This window comes from Rhinopithecus roxellana, chromosome 6 (assembly GCF_007565055.1).
Source record: "Rhinopithecus roxellana isolate Shanxi Qingling chromosome 6, ASM756505v1, whole genome shotgun sequence".
Classification (NCBI taxonomy): domain Eukaryota; kingdom Metazoa; phylum Chordata; class Mammalia; order Primates; family Cercopithecidae; genus Rhinopithecus; species Rhinopithecus roxellana.
The window spans coordinates 22,822,644-22,836,444 of NC_044554.1; the positions used below are offsets into that span (position 1 = coordinate 22,822,644).

Here is a 13,801-nt window from a genome sequence, read left to right on the forward strand (position 1 = left end):
CTGGATGATGAAGCTGTGAAAGGAATTTCTGGCTGCTGGTCCTAGCAACACAGGGTTGCATAAATAAACCCAATGGCTGCAAGGTAATGAGGTTAACAGACTTTTTCCTCTGTAGGAAAGTTGGTTTATAAATATCACAGGAAAGAAAACTGAATTCTTTTCTAACTTCTAAAAAAAAAAAAAAATCAAAACCCAGTGGTAGTCTGGCATTGTATGCTTACATATAGGCTTAATATAAAAAACTTGAGTTCAGTTGGCAGAAACTTAGAAAATGCTCCCCAGACAACACTTGAGAGTTTAGCAAATATTTATTTCTTTTTCATCGAAGTTGAGCCAAATAGAGATTGTACATAATGGTACAGACAAATTACATAGTGCGTAGTAGCAGATCTACATTATAGTCAAAGAGACACACCGTTAATGGGTCCTGCAGCTTGCCACCAGATGATAATAAGTCTCATGGCTTAGAATCAGTGAAAAGAAAGACTATGGCACACACTGTTATGAACCCAGCCAAGCAAATAAAAGGATACCATACAGAAAAGAGCACTCCCATATAGTGCTCTAGCTTATAACTAAGCCATTTAAACACAAGCAGAACACAATCAATTTATAATGAAAGCCAAAATATAAAGCTATCCTTCCAAGAAAACAAAAATAAACATACCAGCTTAAATAACACTGCTACAATCAGCTGAGTGTTTGTGGAAAATCTATTATTTATATCCAATTCAAATGCAACAGTTGTTGGCCTGAAAAATGAGTCCTTCTTTAAAATGGAACTCGGTGTAATGCTCTGCTGTAAGAAAAAGAATATGGGCTTCTTGAGTGTTGCATTTTCTCCTGGAAACAAAATATTTATACAATACTAAGTACTTTTCTTAATATATTTATTAGGCTACAGATGTCACAGGTCAATTCATTTTTAAGGACAACAGCTGCTGTGTTTGTTTCATGCTTAACACCAACACTCAAAATGATTTATTATATTTTACAAATTTTACAAATGTTCGTAATTACTAGGAAGATTTACAAAACCCTAAAACCTATAGCAAATATTGAACACTCATTACAAACATTCTAAGTATTTAATTTTAGTTAGAAAAAACTCTAAAATATATATGGAATTGCCACTTACTAAACAGGCAAAGACTTTCTGTTCCATTTTTTCTAGAGCTCTTATTAGTGTTTATCCTTTATTTAATCCTTGTTTCTCTAAGGTGATAGCTTTGCACTGAAATATTCAGTAATTCACACAAAAGAAAAAAATTAACAATGTAGAATTATAGACATGGAAGAGACCTCACAAATCACGAAGTAAAATCTTTCTTGTTAACAAATCTGGATCTATTTCTCAATGGGTGACATTGTGCTGAAGGAGCAAGTGAATGGGCATTGTTTTATGTCAAAACTCTTTCCATCCACAGGTCCTCTCCTGTAACAAAGATAAAAGAGGTCTAAAGAAGCAGAAGACTGGCCCTAGATGGAGGTGCCCCTTAGAAACTAGGATGAGTGGTTATGATTTTTGCTCAATGTTAGAGAGCATGGTTTCTCTCCTTCTGCAAGAAAGAGAAAAATGGGGAAAATTTGGTGAGATCAAGGGTGAACTCTTAACTCCTCCAAGTCTTGCAGGTATCTAAATATGTGCCCTCCTTGAGTTCAGAGAAGATCCATCCATTTCTAATTTTCTAAGCCTGGGCGTTTCTCAAAAGAGATTCCGAATTTGAATGAATTCTAACCTAAGACAGAACAAAAGACTAGCGACATATTTTTGTGGTATGTTTTAGATTCTCAAGAAGGACAAAATAGCATAGATTGATATATTTGTATTTTGATAGGGTAGTGAAGATTTATAGTATGTGAGGTGTGTGTGTGTGTGTGTGTGTGTGTGTGTGTGCACGCATGTGTTGGGAGAGAGGGAGAAACTGAAAAAATGGTGGGACATGAAACATACCCTTGGAAACTGATTTCTCTCTCTCTTCTTCGTCTCTCTCCCTCCCTCTACTTTCCCAGTTCTCTTCAGTACTGCCATAAACAGGCAGGAAGTAAGATTATATATATATATGTATATATATGTACGTATGTTTGTGTATAATTATACATAAAATTTAGTGGTCTCCCTAAATTGTGGACCTGGGCCCTCAAAGTTTTCTTATCAGTTTTCTTTCAAATTAGCATTGTATAAACTTTCTCTGGGTTTGATTTATTTTCCTATAATCAATTTTAGCATTTTATGTAAAATGTTTCTTTTCTGGTTAATAATCAGCTTATTTTAATCAAACGGCTGGTCAGTGCATGTACATATGACTTGTGTCATAGAAAAGCTATTTTCCTCTGCGTATTGCTTCAGTTACCAAATGTTTAGTTTACAAGTTACACCATTGCTATCGTTATTAACAACTTGTCTGTGCTGTTGTGATTAAAATGATAACTCTTTATGTCTCACTTGCCTTACTTTTTAAATCTAAAATTCACATACAGGAGAAAATCCTGCTTTCTTTCTTGTGTGTTAATGAAAGACTATTTTCAATAAAGTGTACTTAATTGACTTATTTGTTCAGACATAAACTTTGTAAGGCCCCTGTGATCTGTGTTTATGGTTCTATTTCTCCAAATTGAGCAGGCTCTTACTGAATATAGTTTTTAAAAATATATTTCAATCCATAGTCTTTTCAGTTATTATTTAATGGCAGTAATGACCTCCAGTGGATTCTTAGGCAAATAGCAAGTGGAATTTTCAGAGGATGTCAATTTTCAGGATATTTGCATTTCTTAGATCTTTTGAAACATGGTGACTTATCTGAACAAACAAATTTTTCTTAAAATATTTATGTATTTGTTAATTTTACAATGAAATTGCAAGTGATTATGAGTTATCAGCACTTTAACTGAAATCTATAACCTATAAGCTAACTTTGAAAACTGAAATAAACACAATTTAAGATTAATATCTAAATAAATGTTCATAATGGTTTCCCTGTGCAATCCACTTGCTTTCAATTTTTGTTTTGATGAAAACATCTTCTAAAAATTTCATATTTGAGAAAAGTAATTGCTAAATATTTAATAGAAGGAAATACTTTGATAAATAAACATTCTCAAAAATACAATTGTTTTTATAATATTTAAGAGGGAGGTAAAAATGCTCTGAATATCTCAGTAGTTAAGTGAACTCATGAAACAATTTTCTGTCTCTTAATATACAATAGAGAAGAACATTTGGTATTTGAGAGCAAATCACTTTAATACTTTTTCACAAATAAAGCATGGTTGTTTAATATATTTTAGATTTCAGCAAAGATTATTTAGAAACTTAAACTTTGGGGCTTTAATAGATCTTCAGTGCTGCAAAATCTTCATTTTTGACCTGCGAGATAATAAATTATCTATAAACAATACTTTCATATTAAAGTATGATATAAGGATTAATGTGTTTTTTTATTTCAGTTATTTGTTTCTGCAAATGAACTTGATGTATCGATGTATCTACTGATAATCTGCTTTCAAAGCCTTCCTAAAAAGATATCCATCTGTAGAGAAAAAAGAAACGTGTGAGAATATACTTTTTCTTACCACAAGAGGGCAGCAAAAATCTTTTACAGTAGTTAGAATTCTAACTATAACTTCATCTGATTTGACATTCTTTGATATCTTTCTGAGAAGTTACCTTAGTTTTTCTTTCCACAGTGAGTGAAATTTAAAGACTGTGTTATAAAGCAAAAATGTTGTGAGTATACTTTAATGAATATTTTACGAAGGGCACAAGCCTCAGAACGACCACATTTTTCCTTTCATGGGTTACAGCAGTCACAACACACCTGCTACTTGACACTCATGACTTAAACAACACTAATAAAAAAATCCTTAAAGAGTACAGAAAGTTCACATGAGAATGACAAAGTATCTTGCATTCTGCGTATCTCACATTGTGGTGGAAAAGAAAAATTCTGAAATATTAAAACATATTTAGTTTTATATTTACCATGATTATAAAATTCTCCAATTTTTCTTCAATATTCTAATACTCTTAAGTCTTCCAAAACCAAAATAATAATCTTCACGGAAAAGCAGCCAAGTTCTGAAAATTACAGCTATATTGTTTTTTGATAAACATAATGAGAAACCATTAAGCAATGCATTTATTTAAAAAATTAGTTAATTTTATGTGAAATTTATCCAGTCAAACGAGTATGTAGAATAATTTATTATAACACCTTCATAGTCATTCCTGTATTACAGAAATCTCTTTTAAGTAATGCAAAGAAGTTGGATGATTTATTTTTTACATTCCAAATATAAATTCTTCAAAAGACAGTAGATAGTCTCACCCCATCAGGAGTCCAGCGTGTGCCTGGGCAGGCGGTAATGCTCAGGTTTGGAACGGAGCTTCTTTTCCTGAGGGTTGGCATACTTCCACTTGGAGGGTGACATTTTAAGCTTTTTCCTCTTCCTATCTGTGCACCATACTTTCTCGCAGTATTCTTCCACTCTGTGGAAGTTGCTATAACCGATCAGTTGCAAGAATTCCTTGTACCATGGTTTTGCTCCCTGTGAGACACTACTCTGGGCAGGACAAGGCATCCTGTGATGCCTGTCCTCCTCATCGTCCTTGTTAAACATATCCTCGACTTTCTCCTCTTCCACTACCTCCAAGGTGATTTTACGGACAGTATGGACAAAGCTGTGCTCTACTGTCTGGCAAAAATAGGTCCCAGCATCTGATTTGTGTAACCTTAGGAAGAGTAAACCAAGGTCCATCTTAACCACTCTGTCATCTGTCTTCACCTGCAAGAACAAAAGAGTAAATGGCACTGAAGTACACAGGAGAGAAAACAACAATCCATCACCCTTTCCACTACCTATCTTGAGTTTTTTCATTTTCACTGTCACATAATGAAACCCTGAAAATCATACATACACAAAGATGCTAAATAATTACATCTGTGTGTGTGTCTGTGTGTGTGTGTGTGTGTGTGTGTATTCTGAAGATATTTACATTGGTGGTCACTTCGTATCAATGACCTCAAGATCATTTTATATCAATATTGTAAAGTAAGAGGGCTTTCTCCCTAATGATTCAATTAATCATTAGAAAAAATACATTTCAGTATAGCAGTCACAGTAAGAGCGAAAGGAAAATTCCTAAAATTTGTTTTTTAACATTTGTTTTTCCATAGACAGAACAAATACCACTTCCCACATTCTTTCAGGAATTATTATGCCTTCCAGAGTGTAGTGGCCAATGTTTCTACAAGGACCTCTCTTTAGAGAACTGGACTCCTTTCACTTTGTCTTCTTACAAAAAAAATTCATCAGTTAATCAATTCAGTGAACATCCCTTACATTTTCATAGGCTGTCCTTTACAGGAGATTAAAAAATAAATAAGCAAAATCCAGTTTCTGCGCTAAAGGATCAGACAGTCTAGCAAATATTAAGTTTTAATATACTTTCAGTGCTCAAATGTCTTTTGTCATGTTTTTAATATAATAAATTACTCACATTATTTCTATAAATAAATAATAATAATTCAGAGTAACAAGAGCAAGATAAGGCTTTCAACAAATAGCTCATGTTTTATCACAAATAGCTGGACTAGTGAGTAAATGATTTGACATTCAGCAGAGTTAGAGTCAAATGTTGGCACCACTATTTATTGTGTGATTTAGGGCATTCCATGTATATTTCTTGCCTTAGTTTTCTTTGTAAAATGGAGATAACTTAATAACTTGAAAAATTGTTGTGAAGATTAAAGAAAATAGGTGAGGAGTTTTTGCACAGTGCTATCAATATCTACCTCTACCTTTCTTCTATGCATTCATCTAACTAAAAACAATCATGTTTGCCTATGGCCCAGGATCTTCTGATAATGGTGTAAAGGTGATTCACAGTATGCTGACAGATTTCACCCTTGAGAATACAAAAATGAAAGCAATATTCATCTTTGTCAATATAAAAGAAATGTAGAGGCAATAATTACAAACACTTTGGCAATAAAGGCTGTTAATGATAAGCATGGTTTTGTCCCCGTGATAGGTCCTGGCCAGGAATGCCAGACTCAGCTCTTCCCTGCCTTGATCAGACCTGGCATAGACAAGTTTCAATGTGATTACTCAGGTGTGGAAACTGGCATCCACAAACCACAATTTGTGGAACAGATGGCAAAATGTAGTAGTATAGTACAGTAAGAAATAGGCATGTTATTTTTAAATTATGTGGCATCCCAAAGGCATTTTTTTCAGCCATGTAAAGTAAGTTAATTACTCAGAAGCTTCAGAGTGTCCCAGTTGGGCTAATAAAAGAGGCTCCATAAGTCTTTTGTAGGTGCTTCCCTTGACTTGGCAGGACCATGTCCTGGTAGGCAGAATGCTGTAGCCATTAACTCGAGAGCAAAATCCTCCAGTGAGGAACCAAGAAGACCCTCAAAGCAAAACCATCTTCATTATATAGAAACAATCTGTTTTATTGATAGGTTTTTCTCAGAATATTCTTAGCAACTGTTACAGGCAACTAACTCTTACAGGTCTTTGTGTACCTCTGCTTATTTACTCATGCCTCCAGGCCAGGCTTCTGAACAAACTTATTTTCCAGCACTAGTGTTCTCCATAACTTTACCATCTATTGCAACCTGTGACCAACCTGTGTCTCACACGATACTGACTCTGAAGTAAGCCTCCATTGTTTTAAAACTTATGGCTGCATTTGATATGGATGAAACCTGCCTCCTTAAACATCTTTTATTTTCTGTGTGGTATGGGCCATTATACTGTCCTTATTTTCTTTACTCTTTCTTGGTTTCTTCTACAGATTTCTCATTGCCTCAAGATGCAATCCTCCATCCTTCACTGATCTCACGTTTTATTTCCATCCATTCGATAGCACTTTTATTTCTTTGTTTCAGCCAGCTTCCATAAAATGGTACATCTTACACATAGATAATCCATTGCTTTGCGTTTTCTGTTAGTTAAAAACAAAAAAACAATGGATTTGGTGTTTTTGACTAAAAGAAACATACATCATCCTTTAATATGTACAATTCAGTATCTTCCCACTCAAACTGCCTTCCATTTACTAACTTCCCTATTTCCGGCCATGACGTCATTATTCTTCTAGTCTCCCTATCCTTAATTGTTGATCATTTATACTTCTCTCTCATTATATGCTATCACAAATTCCTGTCTACATTTCTTCAGTGGTGACCCTTAAAACATCCCTTCCTCATCACCATTTTTGCTGCAGTGTTAAATTCTCATACCTTGTAACTGTTTCTTTGACCTTATCTCATGCCAAACTCCCCAGATCTTCCCTTTTTTTTTCTGTTTCTTCTTTCATACCCAGATTGACTCTGTTTCAGGATCTCTGTGTGTATCTCTGCTTCGAGACGCTTCTTTAAAGCTGGTTACTTCTCATCCTGCATAACTAAATTACATATCATCTTCCCAAACTGGCCTTTCTCACACCCCTGTAAAAGTGTCCTCTCTCCTTTATTACCATCATTTCGCCTGTTAACCTTCATACACTTGAGCATGCAACATTACACTCAAGTATCTAACAATAGACCTTCAAGTAAATTTCTTGGGTCATCTTTCCCCACTTATTTCAACAAATGGATACTCATTTACTCTTCTTTAAAGCTCACTTTCTTTTGTCAACATCCTGATTTAGAACTTACTCAGATCTCTATTTCTTGCCTGAGCAGTAAGAACTGCTCCATTAACCAGATCCTGCCTTTCTAAATCTAGATCCCAAAATTGCTTAATGTAATGTTTCTCAAACTAGGGTTGGTGGAAGAGGTGCATTTCTGGAGATCTGGAGATCGACTTTTTTTTAAATAAGGATTTTTAAAATTATTATGTTTATTGACACAAAAATCAATATAAATCAATAAACTATATTTGGAATCATGTGAAAGATCAATTTCAGTGTTAGTGTTTATGTTTATCAAAGATTCTGAGCCACTTTCAAAGCCGTGTTTCCAAATGATAAAAAGAACCAAGATGGGTATAATATGTTAATGACAAGTTATAGCCAAATGAAAATGAAACAACATCCCCACGTAGTAATACACATGAAAAGTTTCAAGGTCACTTGAATAAAGTGTTGGGAGGATGGAGTCATCACATGGTATAGCTACAGGCAGAAAGTGTTACACATACACATATGTGGCAATCTGTGTCTCATCTTACAGTCATAGAGATACATATTTCAGTAAAAACAAAACACACAGTAAATAAACATTTTAATGATGCATCAATTTGTTTATAATTCATCTTTAAATTAATTTTGGCTCAATATTTTAATAAAAGCTACAAGCCTAAGGAAAGTATGTGTTGTTTTATTCTTGTGAATATTTAATGAACATTTTAATATAAATCGTGCCAGCAGCCCAGGAAGATGTTTCACTTTTAAGGGCAGGTGGTGGGGGCCACCTGTACACTACTAGAATCAAACCCTCCTTTTCGTAATTCTTTCTGCTGCCATTCCCCTGCATCGCCACCCTGCTTTCCACTCCCAGCTCTTATTCTGAACATACTCTTTTTCCCTTAAATAAACTCCTTTCTACTGTCTACCAACCCATTTGTTTTTTCATTTCCTTCCAGGCTTAACTAAACTTTCCCTTCCTTTATAAATGCTTCCTTTATAGCCCCTGAAGGTATTTTGCTTCTTTTTGTAACATAATACCATTCACATTTGTAGCTCAAAAGCTGTTATTTATATTCCTTTTCAAATTATTTTTCCATGCAAGTTTCGTCTCTCCAAACATATGTTTTTAAATGGCAAAGACCAATTTCTTTATTCTTCTGAATTATTCTATAATGAGTAAAGAATTCAGAAGATAGTGTAAAATGAGAACATACTAATTCATTTATAGAGCACAAACATGTATAGCAATGGGGTATACCCATACAGATATATCCAAAAGATATTAACAACTTCCAGGTAAATCCAATAATAATTTGAATAAGAAGGAGCAAACATGGTTTCAGGAGCACTTAGTAACTGATGAGAGTGCTACGTCACAGATATTCTTAGGACATTGCCTTTATCTGAAAAAAAAAATATGCACACAAACGTCCTTATTGAATGTGATCCTTTGTTGTCTCTATTATATCTCCTGTGAGAGTGAATAATACATGAGAAAATATGAAAGTGATCTAGCCTAGTTTCCAGCTTATAGAAAGCAGTTTATGAAAGTAATTGAAAAGAAAGCAAAAAGCAAAACTAAAAATAAATACAAATTCTTGACCACTAGAATTACGGTTGGTTGTTTGTTGCTTGTTTTTTCAAGTTTGGTATTTTTAAAAAGCAGGGTATAAAAAGAATAATAAGAAATCCAAGTTTGAGAAACACTGCATTAGGTACATATAAAGTCTAGACTGGTCAAGATTCAAGATATGAAATCATGACAATTACCATAGAAACTGTCCTACATTGTTTATTTGCATGTTAGAGATACTGCCTCTCAGAATTTTGATCCACAATCTTGGTTATGACAAATCCACATTACAAAGACAGGAATATAAGCTGTTTTCATGCTCTGTCTGGAGGGCCATACATTATGTAGGTTAAATCACCTAGAAAGTTAAATGTATCTTACATGGACTATAAATACCTAAAAATATAAGATGACTCAGAAATTTGCATCTGAAGTTCTTCCACAATTTAGTCTTTCCATGTCAGTTTACTTGGGTACCTCCAACATCCAATCTTGATTACAGAATTGTTTTCATCCATCTGTGTTTTTTTCTATGTCTGCAGACCAGATTTTCTCCACCAGGAAGATGGTGCATAATACATCATTTCTATCAAATACTCTTATAGGCAATCTATATAAATATACAATTTTTGCTGAGAATGGTTTTATTATTCTTAGCCATAAAGATTGATTCAGTATGTTTTATAATTTCTATTAAAAAATGTAATTGAACAAAGAACTCTGCACATCTGGTAGCTGGTCAGGAAGAAGCAGTTATTTCCATGTCTATCAACCATATGGTTCCATACTTTCACAGGAAACGGACAGACATAGACCTTGAATTGGTTTACTTGAGAATACATTTAATAAAAAAATCAGTTTTAGTTAAGAAATAGAGAAAACAATTTATATATTTGTTTGTTTATCTGGTCTGCCTTTGACCAATTTTATACTTACACACACATATATGTGTATATACATTTATTTTACTTACAGAAAATATACCTAATATAACAGTATAAAAATACAAATTTATGTTATTAAAAACACTTTCCAGTATAAACCTGAAATATGACACCAATGGTTACCTAGTAGAGACACAGTGAATTGTTTAAAAGCTCATTCGGGGAAACCTATCACACTACGTGGAGGAGAACAAATGTGGAAAAAAAAAATCTTAATACAAGGTTATGCTGGAAAGAAAGTCATTATAAATAACTCAAAACCATAACATGTAAAACATGTTATATTCAAAAACATACACGATATCAAAGGAGAAATTTAGGGCATTTATATTCAAGAATGAATTAATATTTAGAAGAAGCAAAAGAGTTTTTCGAGTCAACAGAAAGAGAAATAAAAGAGAAAAAATGGAAAAAGTATATAAATGGGCACTTCAGAAAGGGAGAAACCCAAATGTTTAGTAAGAATGCAAGTTAACATTCAACCTTACTAGTAAAGTTAGAAATTCAAATTTAGGCTGGGTGCGGTGTTGCACTCCTGTAATCCCAGCACTTTGGGAGGCCGAGGCGGGCGGATCGCCTGTGGTCGTGAGTTTGAGACCGGCCTGACCAACATGGAGAAACTCCTGACCAACACGGAGAAACTCTGTCTCTACTAAAAATACATAATTAGCCAGGCGTGGTGGTGCATGGCTGTAAACCCAGCTACTCGGGAGGCTGAGGCAGGAGAATTGCTTGAACCCAGGAGGCAGAGGTTGCGATGAGCCAAGATCATGCCATTGTACTCCAGCCTGGGCAACAAGAGCAAAGCTCCATATAGAAAAAAAAAAAAAAAAGGAAAGAAAGAAAGAAAGAAAGAAAGAAAGAAAGAAAGAAAGAAAGAAAGAAAGAAAGAAAGAAAGAAAGAAAGAAAGAAAGAAAGAAAGAAATTCAAATTTGAACAAGGCATTACCCTATAGCCTGAAGAAAGACAAAACTTAGAAAACAAGATAATACCAAATATTGGTGAGCATGTGGGGAAACAGGAACCCACATGAACTGCTTTGGGAGTCTAGACGGTGCAGAAATTCTGAGAGCAAGCTGACAATAATTACAGAAATGAAGGATGTTGACAAATAACAATGTAGAAACTTGCTCTCAGATCTATAAGGGGTTATTTGCAGAGATGATTGTTAAAGCTGTGATAGCAGGAGTTAATTACACTATGGATGTCCACATTTAGGAGAATTAAGGATGAATTAAGAGCAATGTATACATGCTATGGTATGTTAAGTAACAGTCAAGCAATGAAATAGAGACACAAACAGCAACAGGGATAAACTATAAAAACATAGTGTTGAGTTTACAAAGTAAGAAGGAGAATATAATCTATAACATAATACATTTACTTTTACAGTTCATGCATACTCAAATATTATATACCTGTTCAATTTGCAAACTTATTATTGGACTTATTCCAATCATTTCAACAGAATATATATGGGGAAACAAGGATGAAAGTAGAAAAAGGAGGTTCCGGAAAAACAAAGTCAAATAAGAGAAATTTGTATAAACCAATCATCACAATGTGCCATAAACTAAGTCGTATGATTAACTAAATTATGCATCTGAAGTGAAAAAAAAACAAAAACAAGAGCCAGAAACAAGCTAGCAAAACAAAAAGAAAAAAACAAAATCTCCAGTTGTTTGTAATGATTAATGTGGTTTGACAACCAATAAACTAAGTTTGTTTATAAGATCTATTCAAATCTAGTATACTATAATCATAGGATTTTAGAAATACTGCTCAAAATTAAATAAAGAGAAGTTTGTGATTAATGGTTTATTTGAAATTTTCATAGATAAGAATCTCAGAATGAAGAGAAATTAAGTTTAAAGAGGATGAAAGTGAAGACAATGTTTGAAAACAAAATTGCACAATATAAGGAACTGTGCAACAACTATAACTGAAGTAGAAATTCAATACTGAATTTCCCAATAACCAAAGGACAAAAGAAAGTATGATAAATTCTAAGATTTAAAATGTCCCTAAAATATATTTTTAAAATTACTCCTTATAATAAGTACATCTTTCCTGGCACTGAGACTTGAGAAAAATCTCTCTGCATGTTCTTATAAAAAGAGAGGGAGGTTTCTAACAACAGCACCATAATAAATACATTTCCTTTAGGCAACATCTCAGTGTAGGGTGAAGAGACAATGCCTGAGAATAGTTCAGTATTATAGCTATTCTGTGGAGTTAAAACAATGTAGTCTAGATATACAGTTCTATGCTGGGGTATCTTCATACACATGCATATTTTTATGATCTGGAAGACCATATAAACTATAATTTATGCTAGAACAAAAGAAACTTACAAGTGAAGGGAATTGGTATTTTGGAGTATCTACTGTACATATGTGCACTGGACTTTCTGCATTACCATGTTATCCGGTTTAATCAGATGCACAAAGTTAGAATGGTGTCAGTGGCATGAGACTTAGATCCATAACTGATACCATAGATCTAAGAGAAAATGTTTAATTTTGAAATATATTCAGTATTCTCCTGGAAAATTAACAGAACAGAGTTCAGGTAAAAACTCTAGATTCATTCCTCTTCTTATGACCACAAGTTGTTTTATATTCTCCATTTATACAATAGGAATTCTGTCTCTGCCATTGTAAAAGGAAGAAACATGAAATTAATGGACTAGCCTCCTAATTATTGCACAACTAAAGAAAATGAGATAAATGATATTATAAAAATACGTTTGTCAAGGCTAAAAAATTAAATTCCGAATATTTACCTGTTGTAAAGAGTTGTTAGTTTAGAAAGATGAGCACATTTTTTAAATAGACTGAAAAAGAACGTCAAAACTACTAAACAGATGATTCAAATGAGGCAAGAGTTCATGCACTTTACATTATAAAAACAAGCAAAACAAAGAAATAATATTAATGTGGAACAAAAACTGATGCTTTCAGTGTCGTGCGTAAAGATAAAAATGTAAACTTATGGCTGGCTTTGATCCCTTGGAATTACTACCATAGGATAGCATTGGTAAAGGTAAGGAAAATATGAGTCATCTAACAAACAAAATGGTAAAATAAAAAGGAGATTTTACTTTATAATTCTCCTAGCTTCGATGACATAACCCAGTATTAAAAGTTGTAATTTGTGCACTCCATTTTTCATTGGTTCATTTTTGTAGAAGCAGCTGTCTCCATAGTGCATTGAATTATCAATAAAATTATGTTTTATTTTAGACTATAGGAACTTAGCAAAGAGGCAATGAACTCTAAGTTATGTGGAATGAGCTGCTCATTGAGAAGTTAACCATGGTTATTAGATTACTCAACAGCGTTTAATTGACTTTGTGAATGTATTCTACCCTGTAGTTGGTCTGAAGGCAGAGTTGAAAAGTGCCAATTTTGGAACTGAGTAAAACAAAAAATTGAGAGCAAAGCGCAAATAAAGTTTAAGAATTTTTTTGTCAATATACATTCATTTTGGTATTTACTACAATAAACATGCATATTGTGCATTATGTTAGCAGTCTATATAATGCATACAATTAACTATTTTAAAGTGATACACTTTATTTTTAAGACACACAAACACATATTTCCTCTTAAATAGAGAATCCACAATAAAAAGATCAA

The 13,801-nt window shown here is 33.5% G+C and overlaps 1 protein-coding gene across 3 annotated transcripts in view; it reads right to left on the bottom strand.

Annotated features, from left to right (window-relative positions):
• Positions 1-289: 289 nt before the first annotated feature.
• The window catches only part of SEMA3E (semaphorin 3E), a 282,783-nt gene continuing 269,271 nt past the window's right edge, over positions 290-13,801 (bottom strand). Inside the window, exons 17-18 of one of the 3 annotated variants that reach the window (XM_030931851.1) lie at positions 4,329-4,785; positions 3,193-3,530 (exon numbers count right to left, since the gene is read on the bottom strand). In XM_030931851.1, the coding sequence (XP_030787711.1) occupies positions 4,333-4,785 (453 nt within the window). In that variant the 3' untranslated portion in view covers positions 3,193-3,530; positions 4,329-4,332. Of the gene's footprint in view, positions 4,786-13,801 lie in introns of all 3 variants that reach the window. The other 2 variants (XM_010353559.2, XM_030931852.1) reach the window with 2 other exon arrangements.